This window comes from Triticum urartu, chromosome 1A, assembly GCF_056163025.1.
Source record: "Triticum urartu cultivar PI428250 chromosome 1A, HENAU_Tu73, whole genome shotgun sequence".
In the NCBI taxonomy this organism is placed as follows: Eukaryota; Viridiplantae; Streptophyta; class Magnoliopsida; order Poales; family Poaceae; genus Triticum; species Triticum urartu.
Window position 1 is genome coordinate 303,343,617 of NC_141873.1, and position 13,385 is coordinate 303,357,001.

At 43.5% G+C, this 13,385-nt stretch overlaps 2 protein-coding genes across 2 annotated transcripts; both read left to right on the plus strand.

The window, feature by feature from the left end:
* The first annotated feature begins 2,492 nt into the window (after positions 1-2,492).
* On the plus strand, positions 2,493-8,261 carry LOC125508958 (Endosomal targeting BRO1-like domain-containing protein). Its single transcript, XM_048673784.2, has 8 exons — positions 2,493-3,270; positions 3,793-4,743; positions 4,896-4,985; positions 5,077-5,145; positions 5,913-6,053; positions 6,686-6,734; positions 7,263-7,366; positions 7,473-8,261. Exons 1-8 carry the CDS (start codon positions 2,602-2,604, stop codon positions 8,013-8,015), a joined length of 2,616 nt encoding a protein of 871 aa, XP_048529741.2. The 5' UTR covers positions 2,493-2,601; the 3' UTR covers positions 8,016-8,261.
* Positions 8,262-9,631: 1,370 nt separating this feature from the next.
* Positions 9,632-10,926, plus strand: LOC147990965 (uncharacterized). Its single transcript, XM_087538472.1, has one exon. It carries the CDS (start codon positions 9,658-9,660, stop codon positions 10,924-10,926), a length of 1,269 nt encoding a protein of 422 aa, XP_087394598.1. The 5' UTR covers positions 9,632-9,657.
* Positions 10,927-13,385: the final 2,459 nt, after the last annotated feature.

A 13,385-nucleotide genomic window follows, 5' to 3' on the forward strand; every position in this document is an offset into this window, starting at 1 on the left:
CGGAGCAAGCGACTCGCGTGGTGTGTGGCCTTAGGGTCGAAGTGTGTGTTGTTTTCGTTTCTAAGCCGGAGCGGCGGCTCCGGTGGTTGTAGGGTGTCGGCTCCGATTGCTCGGGCGACAGAGATGGCGGCTCGCCTGGTGCGCGACCTCGGGGTCGGCGTGGATGCCAGAGTGGCGGCTTCATTTTGGTTGTAGGTTGTCGGTTTCAGGTTGCTAGGGAGATTGAGCTCTCGGCTCGCGTGATGCGCGCCCTTCGGGTTGGCGTGGATGCCGGATTTGCAGCTTCATTTTGGTTGTAGGTTGTCGGTTTCAGGTTGCTAGGGTGATGGAGCTCTCATGGATATCAGAGTGGCGGCTTCGATTTTGGTTGTAGGCTGTTGACTTTTCTATAGCTATACTTAATATTAAAGAATGGATTGTTTCTCCATTATTTTTGGTCCATCAATGTTTTTAGTACGTTTTTGTTTTTCGTCCGTCCCCTGTTTTACAGGTTTTCATTTTTCGTCCGTCGCTGCTTTACATTAAAAAAATAAACAATTGCTCTCGCTTAGACTCGAACCACTGCCCTCTTATGTGCAGCTGCAATGGAACAACCAGCCCACCTAGACATAGTGTTATTTGAAAAAATAGAGGAATATTGCCTTATATATATGCTCCTCTCAAGCGCGCCCTATTGGGCCGGCCCATTAGTGGTGAGGGACTTCCCTCTTTCTTATTTCGTTTTTCTATTTTTATTATTTGAAATAATTTGAGATTTCAGAAAGTTCCAAATTTCAAAAGAAAATGTGAATATTGAAAAATGTCCTGGAAACCATGCGTCCTATTAGGCTGGCCCATGATCGGGGAGGGACGCCACTGTTTTCTTATTTTTTTTATTTGTTTCTCCTTTAAATAATTTGGGATTTCAAGAAAGTTTCAAATGAAAAAGGAAAGTGAATTTTGAAAAATGTTTCAGTAGTAGTAAAATGTTTATGAATTTAACAAAAAAATTGTGAATTCAAAACATGTTCATTAAAAGTTCATCGGTTCAAAAAATGTTTTGTTGATTCAAAATCTTCATGCATTAAAAATAATGTTCGTCAAACAAAAAATGTTCATTAATTTCAAAAAATGTTCACCCATTCCAAAAATGTGTGCCCATTGAAAAAATATTCACAAGTTATAAAAATGTTCATCCATTCAAAAATTAATCATCTTGCATCGTAAGAAATTTTCCAGTTACTCACAACAATATTCATCAAGATACCGTCAACCTTTTAGATTTTGTTGATTGTTTTATTATTGTTGTTGGCTCCACGCAATATGATCCGTGCAATCCATGGTCATGAACCTGATGTTGCAAACTCCGTCATCGCCTCGATGAGGTCATTGAATTTTTGCCCCGATGTAAAATTCGTGTCACTTTGTTGTCCTAATCTCTTTTTTATATATACTAATTAAATATTAATATTAAAGGAAGAAAGGATTCTTCCGTCCAATTATAGTTCCCGTTGTCATCTATCTACCAATGTACCACACACCTCTTATGTTTCTCCGATGCGTGGGCCGAGCTAGGCTGCTCCACACTTTTTTCTTTCTTCGATTCAATTGTGGAGCAGTGAAAAATAATATGTTTCTATTTCTCTCCTACGTCAGCCAAGATGGGCCTATTCCGAAACAACCTTTTCTTTTTCTTTTTTCTCATTTGATTGTGGCATGGAGGCGAAAATAAAACTATGAAGCCGCAAACTGAAATGTGATCATTTTGCAAAGATGGTATGATTGAAAGCATAATTCTTTTTTATATTGGGAATAATTGTCGTGGATCATAAATTAAATAATGGTTTATATATTAGTCTATGCTAGGGAAGTTAAAAATTTCCCGTTGCAACGCACTGGCATTTTTGCTAGTTAATGAATAAAGAAGAAGATGGTCGTAAAAAATATATTATAAGAGACATAATTTTTTTCTTCTTTTCCTACTACAACTCGACTGACCAGTTTGAGAGAATGTGGCGAACCACACACTCTATGGTTGGACGGTCAGGAGGATAATGATATTCTCAACTCACTAGAGTTTAAGTCCTCGACTTGATATTGGTGTTTGTATTTTTCCTGTATTTATTTCAGGCCTTCTGACGATATGCATTTAGTGGGAGGAGATGTTCGCGTCGATTACAAAGGCGTATGGGACGGCTTCGTCAATTTTCCCAGTCTCATCGAAGTGCTCATAGTGTTAAGGTGTGCTATATACTGTGTTAGAAAAACACACTTCTTTTCGCAAATTATATAAAAATACAACTTTTTTCTTTTCTTTTCCTACTACTAGGCTAGCACACAAGTCGACCGACCGTGTGGGGCTGTGGGCTGTGGCGGCCAGCTTGAGATCGCGTTAAGCTCGTTCCGATCCAGACAGCGTCGCGTGTCCCACTCCGTCATCCTCTCGTGAGTCCCCAACGCGGCGAAGTATCTCTCCGCTCACCGGGCCCCGGCCGCAATCTCTAGTCTCGTCTCTCCAACGCGACAACTTCCAACTCCCCCCAAATTTCTTCACCTCGAAGCAATTTCCCCCAACCCCTGACCCCGATCCCCTCCTCCCTCCCCTCCGGCCACCGCGCCCCGATGGCGGCCAACGTCATGCTGGCGATCCACGAGAAGAAGGCCGCGGCCGTCGACCTCTACCGCCCGCTCCGCCAGTACATCGCCTCCGCCTACTCCGAGCGCGACGCGGCCACCGCCGACGACGACCTCTGCGCCGTGCGCGACCTCCGCGCCGCGGCCGTCGAGAGCCCCTCCCTCCCGGACTCCTCCTCCCTCGAGCAGCGCCGCGCCGCGCTCCTGGCCTACGCCCGCGCGCTCGCCCTCGTCGAGCCCCGCTTCCCCATCTCCCCCGACCGCGCCCACGTCCACTCCCTCTCCTTCACCTGGCACGACGCCTTCAAGACCAACAAGAAGGTCGGCCTGCCCTCCGTCCACCTCGAGAAGGCCGCCGTGCTCTTCAACCTCGGCGCCGTCTACTCGCAGATCGCGCTCGCCGCCGATCGCACCACCGACGTCGGGATCAGGACCGCGTGTGGCGCGTTCCAGAGCGCCGCGGGGGCCTTTGCCTGGCTCAGGGAGAGTGGGGTCGCTGCCAAGGCCGTCGCCGCGGGGGCCACCACCGTCGATGTCACGCCCGACTGCGCGGCCATGCTGGAGAAACTCATGCTGGCACAGGCGCAGGAGTGCTTCTTTGAGAAGGTCATAGCTGGTGGGAAGCCGCCCGCGCTATGCTCCAAGGTGGCGCGCCAGGTCTGTCCCTACTGTTCTATGACCTTGTGATTATCTCATGGCATTGATTGATGAGTCTAATTAAAACTAATAGGCAGCTCGGGTTGTTACCTTCTGCACTCGTTTATACAAGCACACTATAATTTGAACACTATAATATGATGTAGTTTGGGGAATTTGTCTAGTCAAGTGTTGACAGTTATTGAGTTTCACTATGCTAAACACCATGTTAGTGCAGTATGTTTATCCTGATATTATGACGAACCTGATAACCCGGAACCTGATAACCCGTGCCGATAAAGTCCTTTGTTTTACAACACATTTTGATGAAGACAGTCATGTATGATCGATTTCCCCTATTTCCTTTGTCTCATATTTGCATTAGAGATTTTTTCTTAATCTGATCCTGCTAGATTTGCTTGTTTTGGCAGAATTTGCATGTTGATGCTTTACAGTTAGCTCAACTTCATGATACCACATTCCTTCACATTTCTGTAACTTTGATTTCAAATGTGCCATCTGCCTTACTTGTTGTGCTTTCAGGTGGGCGTATTCTACGAAGAAGCTTATGCAGCTCTCTGTGCACCTCCTCTTAGTCAGCACTTTGACAGGACATGGGTTTCTCATGTCCAGCTCAAGGCAGCTCAATTCTATGCTGATGCTTGCTATAGGTTTTCATTGGATCTTCATCAGCAAGAAGAAATTGCTCAGGAAATTGCACGCCTAAAGATTGGAATGAACGCCTTGGCTGATGCCAAGAAGGCAGCTAAGGGAGTTGCTGCGCCACTTCTGGATTCTGTTAATAAGCTGGAGAGTAACATGAAAACCAACTTGGATAGGGCCATGAAGGAGAACAATAGTGTTTATCTGATGCGGGTTCCTGAGGCGGGTACTTTGGGAGCTCTGCCTGCAGCTTCCCTTGTAAAATCTACTTCTTTGGCTGAAGTTCTAGATGCTAGCAATGAGAGGCTTTTTTCATCACTTGTGCCTGATGGCAGCATGAAGGCCCTTTCTAAGTACACAGAGATGGTAGATGATATCATTCGGACCCAGGCAGAGAAACTTCAGCAATCTAGTGAGATCACTAGAGTTAGGCTGAAGGAAATGGACTTGCCTGATTCTATTCTATCATTGGAAGGTAATGTCAGCATACCTGCAGATCTGAAGGAAGATGTTGAGGCTGTTCAGATAAGCGGTGGTCCTGCTGGCTTGGAAGCTGAGTTGCAGCAGCTTAGAGATTTGAATAGGGTCAATCAGGAGTTGCTTGTTCAGACTGAAGAGATGCTGCAGAAGGAGGCAAGTGAAGATGCTCAATTCCGGACGCAATTCGGAAGTCGGTGGACTAGGCCTCAATCAAGCACCCTAACAAAGAACATTCAAGACCGATTGAATCTTTTTGCTGGTAATCTTAAAAAAGCGGCTGCGAGTGATGCTTTGATCGAACGAGATGTGAAGGAGAGCTACCCCTTGATGTCTATTCTTGACAGAAGACCGGTAAGAGTTTAACACTATATCGAACTAAAATTATTCTTAAGATTTTGAAACTTTCTTGATCTACTTCGCAGTGAACTGCACCCTATTATTCGTCACTATCGAGTTCTTCACCTCTTAGTTAAAACTTAAAAGATGATTTTATATGTGTGCAGATAGAGTCTGCACTACCAAGTATTTCAAGGCCTATCATGTCCTTGGATGGGAATGAAGATGCTATCGTTGGAGCCCTTAAACAAAGCTTGGTAATGCACCTATTTTTGTTAGCTGGCGAAAATGTAGCAGGCTTGACTTATTTCTTTAAGCTTGGTAAAACTAATTGATGTGTCGACACAGAGGCAACTGGAATCTCTTGGTGCACAAAGGGCAGGCCTTGAAGATCATCTCAAGGAAATGAAGAGAAAGGTACAGTCCTTTCCTGTCGTGAGGCTAATTTTGATCTCCACATTCATAACCATCAAGCCTGAGCTCTAGAATGCCACCCTAGTAATCTTCTGGTGCTGTATTTTGTTTGCTAGCCGTCCTGCAAATACTATAGTAGCGAACATTGGGTGCCTGATCCTGGTGATGACCTGCAAAATTATTATTTTTCATGTGAATATTCTAGCTGTCATCTACAGTAGTCGCAAGAATCTGCATGCAATCCTTCTTCAAGTTGAATTCTAATTGTTCCATGTATGCTACATACATGTGAAACATTCATGTTTTACATTTGCACCTAGTATTTTAGGAAATTTAAGAAGCTAGCGCCTTAAGTGCACCTTTCGCTTGTTTCTGCCCTGATGGAGTCTGGTAATTGAATCAATCGCAAGCAGTTCTCCAGTTATCATCGCGGTGGGCAAGTCGTGCTTATGTATGAGATGTTATGTTCATGGGAGTGCTATGCTAATACTAATTTGTGATAACCTTTAATGAGAACCTTGCTTTTAGTTTGCTACTCATGCTGGAACAATTCATTTTCTGCTTTGCACTCTTGTTTACTTCCACCTCAACCTGTTGAGATTTCAGGGAGGTGTTGTGACTTCGCTTTTCAAGTTTGGTGGTCCTTGCATAACTGAATTTGATGCTGGCAAAAATAGTAGTATACGTATGTAACATGTCTGTGATGTTGTCTACAACTCTACATTGATTTTGTGTACTGAGATTTGGGACATTCATTCATTTTATGCTAGGATGATATACTCCCTAAGTTGATGGCTGGTGTTGGAGCACATGATGATCTTTTTAGGAAGGAGATTGCGAAGTACGATCCTATCTGTGCTGAAATTGCTGATAACATTGTAGCACAGGAACAATTATTGTTGCAAATACAGGTAAAGCCCCAATTCCTGATAAAGACTTCGCTTAGTGTACTCTGGGACAAATTTTGTTCTGGTAGTTTGGTGCAGACATTCTTTCTGCTAATATTTTTACTTAGATATATCCCATTGATAATGTGTATATATCTATACCAATATAAAAAGACCCAAAGAGGCAGATCCAAAGCATCTCGACCGTCAAATCATGTTCTCTAACGGTTCAAATCGCTTCAATGTTGAGCACCAAACATGTTTAACGCTCTAATTACCCACCACTGCCATTGGTTATAAACACGTTTTGACTCCACGCTATCCCATGAAATCTGCCATGTAATTAATATCGTACCATTTCCGCGAAAAAAGTAATTGATATCTTACCAAATACCAACGTGCAACAGATATATCTTACCTAATATAACGTGCAACTAATATCCTACCTAACATAAACGTGCATTGCACGTACATTATTACTAGTTAAGAGAAGGTGTAGAAGCACTAACAATTTGCATCCAATATTTGGAAGCATCAGTGGTTTGCAACCAATATTGGCAAAGAAAGCAAGACCCTAAAAATTATTTCAAACAATTGACAATGCTACATTTGACGTTCTTTCTTCCTGTGTCTAACACTACCTGATCCTCCCACAGGAACAAAATGCGCAATTTGCTGCTGTATTCAATCTAGATGATTACAAAGGTAACCCTTTAAATTTCTTCATCAATGGATGGTAGATATCCAGCACTCGTGACTTTAGAAGTGGCTTGATACAATCTTGAATGTACTTAGTGTTGTACGGTTGTACCAGCAAATGATTTGGGAATGATGTCTCCATTTATATTCCTTGTACAATTGGATTAGATAGCTATTGTTTCGGTCATATCTGTGACAGTTTCAGCAATTTTTAATCTTAGTTATTCGTACGATTATGTTCTCCCTTTGACCACTTATGTACTTAAAGTGGCAGGCTAGGTATTTGTTTGTATGCACATTTTTCCCGTGTGTGCATCATTGTTAGTAAAGTTCCTTCAATGGATGCGACTTCTGTTTACTCCTATCTTAAGTTCAAGTACGGGCTTTGTTGACACTTCTATGCAGCTTCGAAATGATATCCCAGTCCGAGTTCTTTATGTACAGTATTTGTTTTTTTTTGTTTATAGGCCTGTAATACGAGATGCTTTTCAATCAACCAATTATTGTCCTGATTTGTGGAACATAACTTTGCAGTTGCTCGTGAGAGATGTTACAAGCAAATTGCTGCAGCTGTTGCTAAATACCAGGCAATTAAGAAGAACATGAATGACGGCCTAAATTTTTACGTGTCTTTACAGGTTTGTGTGACTGCATTTTTTCCCCTCCTATGATAATATAAATGATGATGAGTTGATGACTCCTGTTGGTAGAACTACTGATGATGATACTTTTGATCCTTGGCAGGATGCAACCGGCAAGATACAACAGCAGTGCAGTGACTTCATAATGACGCGGAACATCCAATGCCGTGAAATGATCGAGGACGTGCAAAGAAAGTTAGCAGGTTTCAACTTGTCATCTTCCAGCCACAACACTAACACGCCGAGGAGCTCTTCCGTTCCACCGGATCAGCACAGTCCACCACCGTCACATGCACCTCATGCTCAGTCCTCGTACGGTGCTCCACCTGGGGGTGACCCGAGGCCAGTTTACTCCCAACCAGAGTCAAGACCTCCGTACTCGCAGCCATACCCCACCTATGGTGCGCCACCGCAGCAGCCTCCATATGGCGCAGCACACCCTGGTCAGTACCAGCAGCACCCGCAGCAGCATCAGCCACCTCCTGGCCATGACTATGGCCAACCAGCGTATCCCGGGTGGCGCGGGCCGTACTACAATGGGCAGCAGCCACAGCCGCAGCAACCAGGGCCGTATCCACAAGCACCGTACAGTGCCCCAGGCGCGTACCCTCCTCATCACCAGAGCAACTACTACAGGCCTCAATGAAAGACCATCTTGGTCTGGAGGAACGATTTGTTCTCTTGATTTTTCTCGCGGATATGTGTGCTTATGGATTCCATTCTTGTGTATACTGGCATACTAGTTACGAGTTCCGGTGGAGTAATGTCAATTGTGCTCGGGTTGGTTAGGCGGTAACCTGTATGATATGTACGTGTAATAATGCAATTGGCGTGCCATTGCTTGGCTTCAGTATTTGGATTATGGAAATGAGGAACGATTATTTTTTTCTCAGCCTCCGCTTGGATGCTTTGTTTAATCAACCTGGCGAGGGGAACTGAAACGTCAGATGACTTCGGTGCACCGCGTATCTAAAGTTGGTAACCTTCAAACCTATTGTGTTTAGAGAGAACCAATGCATATCTCGTTAGGTACAACCCCTTGTACATACAGAGCAAAATTATTTCTCTCCATAAACTTGATCAAAGTTTGTGAGGTTTAGCTTCTAAAAAATCTATATGCACTACATTATAAAACAGAGGGAATATATGAATTTATGGTGTAGTCTGCAGTGTTCAAGTATGGCGCTACGACACATGACATGTGGTGGGCGCAGCGGGGTACAGGGCATGCGCCAAGCCGGCCAAGGTGCCAAGGTCTACAAGTCTGGCTCCGACGGTGTGACGCTGGCATGCGGCACAAACTGCTTCATCTTTTTTTTTTTTGAGGGGAACAAACTACTTCATCTACAACATCCCCGTACACTGCCAGTCCGGCATGAAGACCGCCGTCACTGCCGCCTAGCCTCATCCGTCCATCTATAGCATTGATCATTGTTGTATGGTGTTTGTTGTTTGATTTCAACTCGTGTGTGTTGTTATGTTGTGCCATATGTACTGATTATGTATTCATATTTAATTGAATAGAAGATGTTACATTTTTACCAAATGAGATTCAATTGCAGTAAATAATATGGTTTATTACGCACAACTACCGGTTACAAGAAAATGAGAGGTGTGTATAGAGTATCGAAAAAGCAAAATATATTCGCATCCATTAGGTGGACCGGATATATTTTATTGTTGATTTGTACGACTAATATGATTTTTTAGGAGTATTGTTCTAAGACATTTTGATGTTGTGTAGCATGTGCTCGACAAAAATTACCCATAAATCATACATATTATGGTGGATTTTAATAATAACTATTGAGTTTTGCTTTAGTACCCCCTCTTCCCATTTTTTTGCACGAATCTTAAAGTTACTTAAAAGGGTATTCTCGTACATATTCTGATCAACTGTAAACTTTTTTTTGGAGAGGGGGGGGGGGGGGGTACCAAAGCAAAACTTGTAACTATTTTTATTCAGGAGATAGAGTTGAATAAGACGGAGAGAGGCTACGGATTTGGGCCTGCGAGATGGCTCAAGAATCTGAGTACCTTTTTTATTTATATCAAGACCCTTTTCATTTTGAATATGGGTATATGTCTTATTTGGTATGGATTTGTTGTTCTCTCTATCTGGTTGTACAAAACTAAACATTCTTAAAAAGACAACTCATCTACAAGCCAACAACGAGAGCAACCCCCTCTCGCTGCCACTCCGACCCCATATGTTGGACAAACCCTTACATCTACGGCCACATTTATTTGCTTCATCAAATTTTCCCCCACCCGAAACCCTCGCCTCCATGCCAACAACCACGCCGCCGCTAGCGGCACCATCCTTGCCCGACGAGCTTCTCGAGGAGATCTTCCTCCGTATCCCGCCGGATGAGCCCTCATTCCTCGTGCGCGCCTCACTTGCAAGTAAGCTCTGGTTCGGCCTTCTCACCAGCCCTAACTTCCAGAGCCGCTATCAAGAGTTCCATGTAGTTCTCCCCATGTTGGGATTCTTTTGTAATCAGATCGACACCTCCGACTCGGGAGAGGAGGAGGAAGAACCTGTATCACACTTTGTTCCCACCACAACATCCGGCTCATGCATATCCAAGGACGACTGGATCGAGTCGAAGTATGATGTATGGGATTGTCGACATGGTCATGTTCTATTTGGGGAAAAGGGTCGGAGATCCACAAAGTTCATCATTCGGAACCCCATGACGTCCCGCTGGACGGAGGTGCACACACCCAAAAGATACATGGTGGCCGACAACCGTGTAGCCGTTGTGCTTTGTGCTATGACTGGATGTGACCACCGCAAGTGTCATGAGGGCCCGTTCCGGTTGGTCTTTGCCTACTTGTATGTGGGAGAGGGCGAGGACGAGGATGATTGTGTTGCATACCCGGGTGTGTCCCTGCCAGAGATGTGCAATTGGAGCAATCCGTGCTCTAAATTTCTGAGCAAGCCATGCTCTAAACCATGGAGCAAGCGGTGGAGAGATTCCTCTGGCCTTCATGTTCCATTTGGGGCATGCATCGAATCAATCCCCCCAGGCCTCATCGAAGACCCACTCTACTTCATACTTTCATATTATGTTGATGTTTGTGTAGGAATTCTCAAGTACAACTTGAGCTCTAATTGCTTATCATTGCTTGATGGGCCGCCAGTGGAGGATGTCTTTGTCGGTGCCACTATACTCATGGCCATGGAGGATGACAGTTTGGGTCTTGCACACATGGATAGATTAACCCTCTACTTGTGGTCAAGACAGATGGGTTCCAACGGAGTTGCATCATGGACTCAACGAACACTCATCGACCTCAAAAACCTTCTCCCCGTTCAAAATCCCGAGAGAAGACCTAGACTAATTGGATCTGTGGAGGGCAGTGATATCCTTTTTGTGACTGTAGACCTTGGCGTCTATGAGATTAATCTCAAGTCACTAAGGTGGAAGACCATATGGAAGACTGAAAGTTTACGTGCTTTGTTTCCACACATGAGTTTTTACATTCCAAAAGGTACATCTATACCTATATGTCCTTTCTTATGTGGTTTGGGATCAAATCTTAAGTCATAATATATAAGTTAGCGGAACAAACAAGACATTGAATGTCTAATCTCAACTTTGAGTGCGATGTAACACTCGAAGGTTGCAACTAATTATGCTTACTAAATTGGAAATTTGCATATTAGCATGTGCTACCTCTTGAGCACTGCGTTGGTTTTCCCTTAAAGAGGAAAGGGTGGTGCAGTAAAGCAACGTAAGTATTTCCCTCGGTTTTTGAGAACCAAGGTATCAATCTAGTAGGAGACCACGCGCGAGTCACCTCGTACCTACACAAACAAATAAGAACCTTGCAACCAACGCGATAAAGGGGTTGTCAATCCCTTCACGACCACTTGCAAGAGTGAGATCTGATAGAGATAATAATAATAAGATAAATATTTTTGGTATTTTTATGATATAGATTGAAAGTAAAGATTGCAAAATAAAATAGATTGGAAACTTGTATGATGGAGAATAGACCTGGGGGCCATAGGTTTCACTAGTGGCTTCTCTCGAGATAGCATAAGTATTAAGGTGGGTGAACAAATTACTGTCGAGCAATTGATAGAAAAGCGAATAATTATGAGAATATCTAGGTATGATCATGTATATAGGCATCACGTCCGTGACAAGTAGACCGACTCCTGCCTACATCTACTACTATTACTCCACACATCGACCGCTATCCAGCATGCATCTAGAGTATTAAGTTCATAAGAACAGAGTAACGCCTTAAGCAAGATGACATGATGTAGAGGGATAAACTCATGCAATATGATGTAAACCCCATCTTTTTATCCTCGATGGCAACAATACAATACGTGTCGTTTCCCTTTCTGTCACTGGGATCGAGCACCGCAAGATTGAACCCAAAGCTAAGCACTTCTCCCATTGCAAGAAAGATCAACCTAGTAGGCCAAACCAAACTGATAATTCGAAGAGACTTGCAAAGATAAACCAATCATACATAAAAGAATTCAGAGAAGATTCAAATATTGTTCATAGATAAACTTGATCATAAACCCACAATTCATCGGATCTCGACAAACACACCGCAAAAGAAGATTACATCGAATAGATCTGCAAGAGAATCGAGCAGAACTTTGTATTGAGATCCAAAGAGAGACAAGAAGCCATCTAGCTACTAGCTATGGACTCGAAGGTCTGAAGTAAACTACTCACACATCATCGGAGGGGCCATGGAGTTGATGTATAGGCCCTCCGTGATCAATGCCCCCTCTGGCGGAGCTCCGGAAAAGGCCCCAAGATGGGATCTCTTGGGTACAGAAGGTTGCGGCGGTGGAAATAGGGTTTCGTGGTGCTCCTGGATGTTTGCGGGGTATATGGATATATATATAGGAGGAAGGAGTAGGTCGGTGGTGCAACAAGGGGCCCATGAGGGTGGAGGGCGCGCCCAGGGGGGGTGGGCGCGCCCCCTGCCTCGTGGCCTCCTCGATTGATTCTTGACGTCCACTCCAAGTCTCCTCGATCACGTTTGTTCCAAAAATCACGTTCCCGAAGGTTTCATTCCGTTTGGACTCCGTTTGATATTCCTTTTCTACAAAACACTAAAATAGGCAAAAAAACAGCAATTTGGGCTGGGCCTCCGGTTAATAGGTTAGTCCCAAAAATAATATAAAAATGTAAAAATAAGCCCATTAACATCCAAAATAGATAATATAATAGCATGGAGCAATCAAAAATTATAGATACGTTGGAGATGTATTAAGCATCCCCAAGCTTAATTCCTGCTCGTCCTTGAGTAGGTAAATGATAAAAATAGAATTTTTGATGTGGAATGCTTCCTAACATATTTCTCAATGTAATTTTTTCTTTATTGTGGCATGAATGTTCAGATCCGAAAGATTCAAGATAAAAGTTTGACATAGAAATAATAATACTTCAAGCATACTAACTAAGCAATCATGTCTTCTCAAAATAACATGGCCAAAGAAAGTTATCCCTACAAAATCATATAGTCTGGCTATGCTCTATCTTCATCACACAAAATATTAAATCATGCACAACCCCGATGACAAGCCAAGCAATTGTTTCATACTTTTGATGTTCTCAAACTTTTTCAATCTTCACGCAATATATGAGCGTGAGCCATGGATATAGCACTATGGTGGAATAGAATGGTGGTTGTGGAGAAGACAAAAAAGGAGAAGATAGTCTCACATCAACTAGGCGTATCAATGGGCTATGGAGATGCCCGTCAATAGATATCAATGTGAGTGAGCAGGGATTGCCATGCAATGAATGCACTCGAGCTATAAGTGTATGAAAGCTCAACAAAAGAAACTAAGTCGGTGTGCATCCAACTTGCTTGCTCACGAAGACCTAGGGTAATTTGAGGAAGCCCATCATTGGAATATACAAGCCAAGTTCTATAATGTAAAATTCCCACTAGTTTATGAAGGTGACAACATAGGAGACTCTATCATGAAGATCATGGTGCTACTTTGAAACACAAGTGTGGAAAAAGG

Bases quoted from the DNA above. Each gene is read 5' to 3' on its own strand.
- LOC125508958 (XM_048673784.2), top strand. From the start codon at position 2,602: ATGGCGGCCAACGTCATGCTGGCGATCCACGAGAAGAAGGCCGCGGCC. The intron at 4,986-5,076 runs GTAATGCACCTA...GTGTCGACACAG, and splicing joins GAGCCCTTAAACAAAGCTTG to AGGCAACTGGAATCTCTTGG. The intron at 6,054-6,685 runs GTAAAGCCCCAA...ATCCTCCCACAG, and splicing joins AATTATTGTTGCAAATACAG to GAACAAAATGCGCAATTTGC.
- LOC147990965 (XM_087538472.1), top strand. From the start codon at position 9,658: ATGCCAACAACCACGCCGCCGCTAGCGGCACCATCCTTGCCCGACGAG.